The following is a 12,817-nucleotide window of genomic DNA, read 5'->3' as shown; positions in this document are numbered from 1 at the left end:
ATATATATATATATATATATATATGTAGAGAGAGAGAAGAGAAGCACAAATTATTGATGAATCATCATACTTGTGTTTTCTAATGCCAAGAGATTTTATCCTGTCCCCTTCACTCTCAGAGAGAGGAAAGAAACGACATGTTACGAATCATGTATGTTGGGTATTTTTTGGCAAGCTTTCTTCATCCTTTTGTTTTTCATTCTTAGAGGGAAAAAAAAAAAGTATATTTTTCAGAAATTATGCGTTTTTACTGTTGAACTGTTCTTCCTGTGTCCTTTAATTTTAAGATTTTTGGGGTTTTTTTTTTTTTTGGGTGATGTCTGTGCCATAATATTCAACACTCTCTTTCTCCCTGTAATAAATTATTTTAAAAAAGAAAAAGAAAAAAAACCCCAGGCCATTACATATCACTGCTGTTCTGATCATGTGTGTGTGTAAGCATGTGTGTGTGCGTGTGTGTGTGTGTGAGCGTGTTGTGTGTGTGTGTATGTGCCTGTGTGAGTTGTGTGTGTGTGTGTGTGTGTGTGTGTATGTGCCTGTGTGTGTGTGTGTGTGTGAAGAAAGCCCCATGCAGAGGATGAATCCTGTAGAAGTGGACTTTCACACCAGCCAAACACTGCTGGCTGACAAAGTAATATTAACACAACTCATTCACTGACCGCCAATGTAACTGCTGTCAGAATGAAACAGTGAGGATGGGAGAATCGCCTCCCTTTGTACTGTGATGGTCAGATCACTGGAGTTCAGTTGAATCATGGTCGTGACTGCGTGCGAGTTGTGGTGGTGGTGGTGGTGAACAGCGTTGAAGCATGGTGACAGCTCAGAACAAATGGTGGTGATCTGCAGGTTGCAAATATTCAGGACAGGTGACTCGATGGTGATGATGTGCAGTCAGTCACCACAGGCGCCGGTGATAAGTGTCTGTCGGTGTCACATGGGGTCAAGGTGACGGTGACGTCATTCAGAAGACAGGGGCGGCCAGCTGTCTGTCACTTGCCACTGCACGGACTCTGGAACCCACTGGAGGTAGGCCTGGAGGAGGACTGCACACACACACACGCACACACACACGCACACACCACTTCCTTGTAGTTCATATAAGGAGGTGGCAGAACGGTTAAGACGCTCATCTGCCAGTACAGAGTGTCTGTGAGGGTCTGGGTTCAAATCCCACTCTCAACATTTCTCCCAAGATTGACAGGAAAATCGAACTGAGTGCCTAGTCATTTGGATGAGACTGTCGATAGATAGAGGTCCTGTGTGCAGCACACACTAGGCGCACTGAAAAAGAACCCATGGCCTGTGGCAAAATTCTGTGGAAGAAATCCACTCTGATATGTACACAAATATATATGCATGTACTCAAGGCCTGACAAAGCATGCTGGATTATGCTGCCGGTCAGGCAAACAGATGTGGTGTAGCATATATGGATTTGTCCGAATGCAGTGATGCCTCCTAGAGAAATTGAAACGGACGCTGTAAATCATATATACCTACCACCTATAGTCACTCCCATGTGGGATTCCTGGGGTCTTTCAGTACAAATAGCATCCCCGCCTTCTGGAAATTGTGTTCAAAATTTCCTCTTTTCTATTGCTCTCTTTCTTTCTGCCTTTATTCTTCCTTCACTGTTGTCTCCTTTTCCCGCCTTCCTAGTTCTTTTTTTGAGAAAGCCTTGACGCTTTTTTCTCTTTTCCTCAGTCTGATTTTCCTAATGTACCATCTGCGCTGTTTTGCTCTGGCAATTAGGTAGTGTGACTGTAAACACTGGGATGGGCACTGGCAGTGTTATTTGCCTGTATAGCCTTTTTAAAGGTATTTTTTGTTTGGCTTTGAAGTTTGTTTTTTTATATTTATCTTTTTATGTCTTTTTGTAATCTGGGGATGATATACTGAGCGGAAGGGCTGACATCCTCAGCACAGACTTGACATATTTGCCCTGAGGAGTGAAATGGTTAAGATAATGTGTCATGAACTGTGTTTTGTAGGTTTATCTAAATGACTCTTTTTTTTTTTTTTTTATAAATAGATGTGGCAGTTTTGTGTTTGACACAGTTGAACACCGATATTGTTGGGCAGTCCTGATATGGCCACGTGCAGTTGGCTGGACAATAAGCAACAATAATAACCTGTAGTCACCACGTTCACTGTCTTCATTCTTTTCGTTACATGACCAACACTGACTTGCCGATGACTCTGTCATGGTTGATGCATGCTGGGTATTCTCGTGTCTCCATTACCGATCGAACAATGACACATTACACAGACTGCTGTTATATCATAAGAACAGCTATGTTATACAAACTGAAATATCTATGCTCACAGTCGACGCACACCAGTTCATTGTACTTTATATATATATATATATACATCTACCTCCTGTAGTCACCACATTACAATGACTATTGTCCTGTTACAAGAACCGCTGTGTTATATGAACTGTAATTCCCCTTTATCTTTTGCTGATCAGTTGTCACAACCTTTGTGTGTATAATGACTAAAAACAGTCATAGCCTTTGTGTGTATAATGACTAAATATAGTAACCATGACCACCATGGCATGCTGACAAAATGTGTCAACCACTATGTTACACTGACTGCAGTAACCACTGTGTAATACAGACTGTTGTAACGGCTGTGTTTCACTAGCTGTAGTAACCACTTTCATACTAACTGCAGCAGCCTCTGTGTTATACTGACTGGAGTAACCACTGTGTTATGCACTTATCTATCTATCAATCAATCCACCTACCTACATATCTATCTATCTATCAGTCAACCCACCTACCTACATATCTATCTATCTATCTATCTATCAGTGAACCCACCTACCCACATATCTATCATGTATCTATCTATCTATCATCTATCTATCTATCTATCAATCAATCAATCAATCAATCAATCAATCCACCCACCCACCCACCAACCCATCTATGTATCTGTCTGTCTATCTCTCTCTCTCTATCAATCAACCCACCTACCTATCTATCTGCCTATCAACCCACCTGCCTACCTACCTACCTATACATCTATCTATCTACCTATCAATCAATCAATCAGTCAATCCACCTACCTATATTTATCTATCTATCTATCTATCTATCTGTCGACAAACTGTGACCAATATTTCCAGCAGATCAATAGCAGTTTCATATACAGAGAGGAGAATATAGAGCTCAGTATACATACAGTACAGAAGGCACAGAGAAATAGAAGATATCAATTAAAGAAGGCACAATATTAATGAACAGACAGAAAGAAGCAAAGCTGGGGCTGCAGCCAGAATTCGCAAGAGAGGCAGTGAGGGGTGGGCAGAGAGAGAGAGAGAGAGAGGGGCGGGAGGGGAGAGAACTTACACTGAGGGTTGTCTTTCCACTCGTCCAGCAGCCCCTGTCTGGAGTGCACGCCCCGCGCCATCAGTGCCTTCTTCACCGCCTCTGTGCGGGGCTGGAGTCTGCACACACACACACATTCATATGCGCTTACACACACATTTACATGCATGCACACAAATGAAGTCTGCACACACACACACACATGTATATGCATACACACACACATAAATTGAAGTCTACACACACACACACACACATTTTTATGCGTGCGCACACACACATACACACTCATGTATATGCACACACACACACACACACACACACACACGTATATGCACACACACACACACACACTTATATGCGTGCGCACATACTCATACTCACACACACTCATGTATATGCACACACACACACACACACACACACACACACAAACTGAAGTCTACACACACGCGCACACATTTATATGCGCATGCACAAAAACACTCACACTCGCACGCACACACATGCATACATGCACACACACACATGGACAACACATACACATGCATGCACACTCACAAGCATATACATAGATCAGATACAGTAATGAAAGATGTTGTAACCCAAGTTGGTCTTCAGTGGGTTATAGCAACCTTAACATTACCAGTTTAACATCCAACAAAATGGTGCAGGGCTGCCTAAATGGGTGGGGCAAACCTTTTTTGACTCACTTGTGTAAACAAAGTGAGTCTATGTTTTAACCCGGTGTTCGGTTGTCTGTGTGTGTGTGTGTGTGTGTGTGTCTGTGTGTCCGTGGTAAACTTTAACACTGACATTTTCTCTGCAAATACTTTGTCAGTTGACACCAAATTAGGCATAAAAAAAGGAAAAATTCAGTTCTTTCCAGTCATCTTGTTTAAAACAATATTGCACCTCTGGGATGGGCACAAAAAAAAAAAAAAAAAAATGAAGCCTAATTATATGCAAACTGCATTTACTGTTATATTTATATCTTTTGTATTTTCTAAACCTGGCACTTTGATCTGATATTCTGACCCAACAACAAGAGCAGTCATTATTATCATTTTTTGTTCAAACAGGAACTTATTTTGCTAAGCATGGAAGTTTTATTTATTTGCAAACGTTTTGGTGCAGAGAGTAAAAAAGGGAAATTACTCTGTAATTATGCTAGGGGAATTAATATGCTTTAAACTGATCTTTCTCATCTTAAACATTACATTTTGAAATTTACTCAATACATAAAAAACTTGGATTTTTTTTTTTAAAGTGTATCACAAGTGAGTCTTGAAGGCCTTGCCTCTCTTGTTTTTTTTAAAACCACTAACAAATGCACCAAAGCTAACATTTAGTGACAAGTGAATGTTGAAAAAGAAGCCAGTTATATCATACGAGCTGGGCGTAAAATCAAACAGTGTTTTTTCAACACAAGTTTTCATCATGTTATCATACAAGAAATGCTCCACAATCAATCTGAGGTCAACAGGAAAAAACATACACACACACAAAATCCAAGATATTAGCCAGTTTTTTTCCTTCTTCCTTTACTCCATTTCGTTTCTGATCAATCCGCAAGGCCAGGCTACACACTGTCATTAGTGTCAACAAATCAAAACTTCCAGCAACTGATTGTTGCTAATAGACTGATTAGTAGTAGAACATTTCTTGTATGATAACATGAACATTCGTGGTACAAACATCAATTTTACATTGATTGTGAAACGTTCCTCGGATGATGACATGATGAAATTTTGTGACAAAAAAAGGCTCTGTAATTTTACGCCCAGCTCACAGGAATTAACTCTTTCGCCACCAAGTTTTCTGTGTGAAAAAACACTCCCCAGCGCCAAATAATTTGAAAACGATGCTCTCAGCCACAGACTTCGGTTCATGTCAAAGCAACACAACAGACTTGTTCACTTTTAACTTGGTCAGGGAGCAAACGTTAGTCATTGTTTTCACACCTCCGAAAACGGAGTATGGCTGCCTACATGGCATGGTAAAAACGGTCATACACATAAAAGCCCACTCGTGTACATACGAGTGAACGTGGGAGCTGCAGCCCACAAACGAAGAAGAAGTCATCGTTCTACTGGCGGGAACGTGGCTGCAGCTGTCAAGCTTGGTTGCAATGTGAACTAGCATTAATTACAGAGTAATTTCCCTTTTTTACTATCTGCACCAAAACATTTGCAAAATAAATAAAACTTCCATGCTTAGCAAAATAAGTTCCTGTTTGAACAAAAAAATGATAATAATGACTGCTCTTGTTGTTGGGTCAGAATATCAGATCATAGTGCCAAGTTTAGAAAATACAAAAAATATAAATATAACAGTAAATGCAGTTTGCATATAATCAGGCTTCATTTTTTATTTTTTTGTGCTCATCCCAGAGGTGCAATATTGTTTTAAACAAGATGACTGGAAAGAACTGAATTTTTCCTATTTTTATGCCAAATTTGGTGTCAACTGATAAAGTATTTGCAGAGAAAATGTCAATGTTAAAGTTTACCACAGACACACACACAGACAACCGAACACTGGGTTAAAACATAGACTCACTTTGTTTACAAAAGTGAGTCAAAAACAGTCCTATCAACATGACCCCTCGATGTCGATAAAAGTCGCCTGTAGCTGTGAAAAGGTTAAGCAGGAGGCCCACCGCGAATGCAGGAGAACGAAAGAGACAGAGAGGAAGCCGAGCCAGACAGACAGAAAAAGAGGAGTGAGGGGGCTGACAAGGGGGGTGACACAGGTAAGAGGAGGAGGGGGGTAACACAGGTAAGAGGAGGAGGGGGGTGACAAAGGTAAGAGGAGGAGGGGGGTGACACAGGTAAGAGGAGGAGGGGGGTAACACAGGTAAGAGGAGGAGGAAGGTGACACAGGTAAGAGGAGGAGGGGGGTGACACAGGTAAGAGGAGGAGGGGGATGACACAGGTAGAGGGGGGTGGCGAAGGTAAGAGGAGGAGGGGGGTGACACAGGTAGAGGGGGGTGACACAGGTAAGAGGAGGAGGGGGGTGACACAGGTAGAGGGGGGTGACAAAGGTAAGAGGAGGAGGGGGGTGACAAAGGTAAGAGGAGGAGGGAGGTAAGAGGAGGAGGGGGGTGACAAAGGTAAGAGGAGGATGGGGGTAACACAGGTAAGAGGAGGAGGGGGGTGACAAAGGTAAGAGGAGGAGGCGGGTGACACAGGTAAGAGGAGGAGGGGGGTGACAAAGGTAAGAGGAGGAGGGAGGTAAGAGGAGGAGGGAGGTAAGAGGAGGAGGGGGGGTGACAAAGGTAAGAGGAGGAGGGGGGTGACAAAGGTAAGAGGAGGAGGGAGGTGACAAAGGTAAGAGGAGGAGGGGGGTGACAAAGGTAAGAGGAGGAGGGAGGTAAGAGGAGGAGGGGGGTGACACAGGTAAGAGGAGGAGGGGGGTGACACAGGTAAGAGGAGGAGGGGGTGACAAAGGTAAGAGGAGGAGGGGGGTGACACAGGTAAGAGGAGGAGGGGGTGACAAAGGTAAGAGGAGGAGGGGGGTGACACAGGTAAGAGGAGGAGGGAGGTGACACAGGTAAGAGGAGGAGGGGGGTGACACAGGTAAGAAGAGGAGGGGGGTGACACAGGTAAGAGGAGGAGAGGGGTAACACAGGTAAGAGGAGGAGGGGGGTGACACAGGTAAGAGGAGGAGGGGGGTGACAAAGGTAAGAGGAGGAGGGGGGTGACACAGGTAAGAGGAGGGAGGTGACACAGGTAAGGAGGAGGGGGGTGACAAAGGTAAGAGGAGGAAGGAGGTGACACAGGTAAGAGGAGGAGGGGGTGACAAAGGTAAGAGGAGGAGGGGGGTGACAACGGTAAGAGGAGGAGGGGGGTAACACAGGTAAGAGGAGGAGGAAGGTGACACAGGTAAGAGGAGGAGGGGGGTGACACAGGTAAAAGGAGGAGGGAGGTGACACAGGTAAGAGGAGGAGGGGGGTGACACAGGTAAGAGGAGGAGGGGGGTGACACAGGTAGAGGGGGGTAACACAGGTAAGAGGATGAGGAGGGTAACACAGGTAAGAGGAGGAGGGGGTGACACAGGTAAGAGGAGGAGGAAGGTGACACAGGTAAGAGGAGGAGGGGGGTGACAAAGGTAAGAGGAGGAGGGGGGTAACACAGGTAAGAGGAGGAAGGAGGTGACACAGGTAAGAGGAGGAGGGGGGTAACACAGGTAAGAGGAGGAGGGAGGTAACACAGGTAAGAGGAGGAGGGGGGACACAGGTAAGAGGAGGAGGGGGGTGACAAAGGTAAGAGGAGGAGGAGGGGTAAGAGGAGGAGGGGGGTGACACAGGTAAGAGGAGGAGGGGGGTGACACAGGTAAGAGGAGGAGGGAGGTGACACAGGTAAGAGGAGGAGGGGGGTGACACAGGTAAGAGGAGGAGGAAGGTGACACAGGTAAGAGGAGGAGGGGGGTGACACAGGTAAGAGGAGAGGAGGAGGGGGGTGACACAGGTAAGAGGAGGAGGGGAGTGACACAGGTAAGAGGAGGAGGGGGGTGACACAGGTAAGAGGAGGAGGGGGGTAACACAGGTAAGAGGAGGAGGGGGGTGACACAGGTAAGAGGAGGAGGGGGGTGACACAGGTAAGAGGAGGAGGGGGGTGACACAGGTAAGAGGAGGAGGGGCGTGACACAGGTAAGAGAACTAACCTGGCCCAGCTCTTGGTCATGGTGGAGGGGGGGGAGAGGAGGAGGGGGGTGTACTTGGCCAGCGGGGCGACCACTCTGCCCTCCAGCAGGAACTGCGCGAACCATGCGTAGCGCTCTGGCACCGGGGGGTACTCCAACCGCACCTCACCCAACGGCCATCCACGGCTGCCTGTTGAGCACAGCACACACACAACACACACACACAGACATACACACAACACATGCACACACATACAACACATACACACATACAAACACACACACACGCACCACACACACACACAACATGTAGTAGAATATTGGCCTAGTGATAACACATCGTCTAGGAAGTTAGAGAATCTGAGCGTGCTGGTTCGAATCCCACCACAGTCGCCACTATTTTCTCCCCCTCCACTTCTCCACTAGACTTTGAGTGGTGGCCTGGATGCTAGTCATTCAGATGAGATGATAAACGGAGGTCCCGTGTGCAGCATGTACTTAGTGCTCGTAAAAGAACCTTTGGCAAAAAAAAAAAAGAAAAAAAAAAAGGGGGTTGTCCCTGGCAAAATTCTGTAGAAAAATCCACTTCCATAGGAAAACAAATGAAAAAAATTGCAGGCAGGAAGAAAAAAGGGTGGCGCTCTCAGTGCAGTGACGTGCTCTCCCAGGAGAGAGAAGCCCAAATTTCACACAGAGAAATCTGTTGTGACAAAAAAAAGTAATACAATACAGTACAATACAATACAATACAGTACAAACAACATGTACAATGGGGGTCTAATGATCACATCCAACATTTGCTAGCATTTTTACACAGAGAAACTGTGTTTTGGGGACCTTTTATCAGTGGGAAATCGCACACTGATTAAAAAGTCTGCAGGAAATACAGCAGATATATATCAGATTAACCCATTCAACCCTGGGGAGTTCACAGACTCAGCAGGCTTCCACGCCATACTGATGCAGAAAAAAAACGCAGAAAATATAGTTTTTCTTCCAAATTACATGTGGACACATCCAGTCAATGTCGAAGTTTGTTTCCTTGCATTGTGGTTTATGCTTATGTGAGAGCGTGAAAAGGAAATTACATTTATCTAACTTACTTACCGTGACCCACTAGTGCAGACTCCAGCAGGGGTCTGACATTCCTGCCCTGTGCAAACTACTATCCGCCTATGCAGAGAAAACGAAAGTAGCTACAGGCCGATAACCTCCCGGAAGTAGGTAACCTCCCCTTTGCGCCCTCTTTTTCCGGCAGCCATCTTGACTCCTGTTCATTTTAGTGAGATGAATTCTGACACTGGAGCAACGCTCGGGCACAGGGCTGAATGAGTTAACTCACTCAGTACGGCCAGTCCTCTCTTCTCCTCTACACAGACCCCTCGGATGTCCAGTGGGTGTCTGAATGACCCAACCTTTAGCTTCCGTCGTCAGAACTGTGGTATTCTTTGTCAACATTCACCTCTTCAGTATAAGAGCGTTCCACTTGCAATATTTTGATGATGGTAACTGGGATGAAACGCTGTTAACGTCGTCTCTTTCGCCGTTCGCATGGAGAGAGTTAACAGCTTCCTCTACTTTGCCCATCACTCGGTCAGTGTCACCTGACATGATCACGCTCTTACAGGAGTGGAGTGGTGGCCTGGTGGTAATGTGTCTGCTTGGGAAGCACAGGATCAAAAACCCCAACACTCACCAGTAACTTTTCCCCCTTCACCAGACCTTGAGTCGACGGGCGCAATAGCCAAGTGGTTAATGCGTTGGACTGTCAATCTGAGGGTCCCGGGTTCGAATCACGGTGACGCACCTGAGCACATACATAAAAACCCACGGCTACAAAAGAGTTGTCCCTGCAAAAATTCTGTAGAGAAATCCACATTGACAGGAAAACAAATACACCAGCAGGCAGAACAAAAAAAGAAAAAAAAAAGGTGGCACTGCACTGTAGTGCATCCTCCCTGAGGAGAGCAGCCAGAATTACACAAACAGAAATCTGTTGTGACAAAAGTAATGCAATAAAATACATTCAGTCAACACACACACACACACTCTCTCTCTCTGTGAGTCTCACTCTCCATTTTTTTTTTTTTTTTTTTTTTTTTTTGTTACACAGAGGTCAAGAAAAAGCACAGATTCGGAAAATCCTTACCAAAGGTACACTTCATGTGGCACATCACCTTCCCGCAGTCCTCTCCCCAAGATGGTGGCGGGTCTTGCAGCGGTTTGGAGCGCTGACAGTGGTACGGTGCCAGCTCCGGCAGCCAGTGAGCTTCCACCCCCACCACACCTGACCCAACAACACACAACGGCCGGCTGTCAGCAACAGTCGCTTGGCTGGCCTGGCAATATTCCTTTCGTAACATGCCTAGAAGCTTTCCTTTTTTTTTTACAACACACCCAGCAACATTTGTAACACACCTGGCAACATTCCTTTTTGTAGCACAGCCAGCAGAATTCCTTTTTTTTACAACACACCCAGCAACATTTCTAACACACCTGGCAACATTCCTTCTTGTAGCACAGCCAGCAGAATTCCTTTTTTTTACAACACACCCAGCAACATTTGTAACACACCTGGCAACATTCCTTTTTGTAGCACAGCCAGCAGAATTCCTTTGTGTAACACAGCTAGCAGCATTCCCTTTGTAACACAGCTAGCAACATTCCCTTTGTAACACAGCTAGCAGCATTCCCTTTGTAACACAGCTAGCAGCATTCCCTTTGTAACACAGCTAGCAGCATTCACTTTGTTGGCTTGGCAACATCAATTTGTAACACAGCCAGCAACATTCCTTGTGTAATATGCCTAGCTGCATTCCTTTTGTAACATGCCTAGCAGCATTCCTTTGGTTACCGTAACACACCTCACAGCGTTCCTTTGTTGACCAGGCAACATTTCTTTCATGACACATCTAGCAACACTCCTTTTGTAACACACCAAGCAATGTTGCAACATTCCTTTCATAACATACCCAGCAACAAACCTTTGTTGGCCAAGCAACATCAATTAGTAACACACTTAAAAAAACTCCCTTTTACAAACACACCTAGCAATATTCCTTTGCTGGGCTAGCAACATTCCTTCCGTAACACTCAACATTCCTCTCTTACATAGATGGGAAAGTTCCTTAGTAACATACCTAACAACATTTCTGTGTTACACACCAAGCCTAGCAACCTCCCTTTCTTACATACCATGCTTTACAAAATCACTTTGTTACATACCATACCTAGCAAAAACCCCTTTGTTACAAACCACACCTTTCACGTACAGGTGTGATGAGATACGTGTGCAGTACTAACGATAAACTCTTACCTTTCATGTACGGACGGGACGTGATGTGTATGTGCTGGTAGACAACGAATTCCTTCTTCTGCTTGTACAGAGCTGAAGTGGGATGGATGTACACCAGGTCCTCTATCTCTGCACACTGCACAGGCAATAATTACATGATGATAACAGTTTTCTAGCGTTTGGGTGTCACCAGTGCTCTTCGATTTTTATTTACGCATAAAACTCATGCATGCTTTTGTTCAAATATGAATAGAATTACTGCATGCATGCACACACACACACACACACACACACACACAAACACACACACACAAAGTAAAATGCATATATTAATCCAAATATACAGATAATGTACAGGCAAATTTCACCTTTCCATGTCTTCATCACCATTTCTGGCTTGGAGAAATTGTAACAAAAGAATTCAATACGCATGTGCAACATTCAACACCAAAACTGACATGCAGGTAAGATGGCAGACAAAAATAAGACCGCAACTTCCATGGAATGCAATCTTCCAAACATGATTTTCACTCATCCAGCAAATAATCTTGAAATGACCCAAAGAAACATATACATATCCGGAAGTGAATGAATGAAGGTTTTCCAGATCTGAACATCTTATAATAATAATAATAATAATGTACATTTATATAGCGCCCTTTCTCACTAAGAGCTCAGGGTGCTTTACATGAAAGAAAAATATTACAAGTAACATAAAACATTCATGACCACTCTTTCTCAAAAACCCCTCCCCCAACTCACACTCTCCCTTTCCCACTTTACATACATCCAAAGTGAGCTGACATGGGTGGTGTCGGAGAAAAGGAAGCTGAGAGTACTTATAGATAGGTTTTAAAAAGATAGTCTTTTGTGATGAGCGAAAAGCAGAAATAGAATTAGATGCACGGATATGATGAGGAAGGTTGTTCCAGATGTGAGGAGCAGCAAAGAAGAAAGAACATTCACCACAGGTTCTTGTACTGACACGAGGAAGTTTCAAAAGGTAACAGTCAGAGGAAGAGCAGAGATTTCTTGTGGGAGTGTTAACACTGATAAGGTCAGAAAGATAAGTAGGTCCTGTAGAGTGGAAAGCAGAATAGCAGAGACACGCAACTTTGTATTTAATTCTCGCTTCAATGGGGAGTCAATGTAGAGTGCGGAGGTGAGGAGAAATGTGATCAGTTCTTGCACCGGTATGACTGCTAAAAAGTGCTATATGTCTGTCACTAGATATTTGGAAACGTTGTGTGAATCTTTATCTGCCAATACAGTGTCCATGAGGACCTGGTAACAGGAACACCCACCTGGTACGGGTTCCGGTGTTGACCTTTGGCATCAGGTACCGGGTCCACACACAGTCTGTTGACAAACACACACACATGTTTCAAGTTTCAAGTTTTAATTATCCTTTCACTCCTATTGGAGTATGGAGGATTACTGCAAAATAATATTTTCATGCCCAGAACAAACATTTCCAAATACACAACAATGTCACATAAAAGTTGAGAAAACACAAATGTCTTTTAACTCCAAAAG

General features: G+C 44.4%; 1 protein-coding gene across 1 annotated transcript in view; it reads right to left on the bottom strand.

Moving 5' to 3' along the window:
* Positions 1 to 12,817, bottom strand: part of LOC143302360 (putative ATP-dependent RNA helicase DHX37) — a 54,221-nt gene continuing 41,404 nt past the window's right edge. Inside the window, exons 24-29 of the mRNA XM_076617002.1 lie at positions 12,586 to 12,640; positions 11,303 to 11,417; positions 10,136 to 10,273; positions 8,008 to 8,176; positions 3,361 to 3,458; positions 1 to 1,043 (exon numbers count right to left, since the gene is read on the bottom strand). Coding sequence (XP_076473117.1) covers positions 958 to 1,043; positions 3,361 to 3,458; positions 8,008 to 8,176; positions 10,136 to 10,273; positions 11,303 to 11,417; positions 12,586 to 12,640 — 661 coding nt within the window. The 3' untranslated portion in view covers positions 1 to 957. The remainder of the gene's footprint in view (positions 1,044 to 3,360; positions 3,459 to 8,007; positions 8,177 to 10,135; positions 10,274 to 11,302; positions 11,418 to 12,585; positions 12,641 to 12,817) is intronic.

This window comes from Babylonia areolata, chromosome 29 (genome assembly GCF_041734735.1).
Source record: "Babylonia areolata isolate BAREFJ2019XMU chromosome 29, ASM4173473v1, whole genome shotgun sequence".
NCBI classification, from domain to species: domain Eukaryota; kingdom Metazoa; phylum Mollusca; class Gastropoda; order Neogastropoda; family Buccinidae; genus Babylonia; species Babylonia areolata.
Note: the sequence above shows the minus strand (reverse complement) of the source record. Positions and strands in the feature narration are given on the sequence as shown.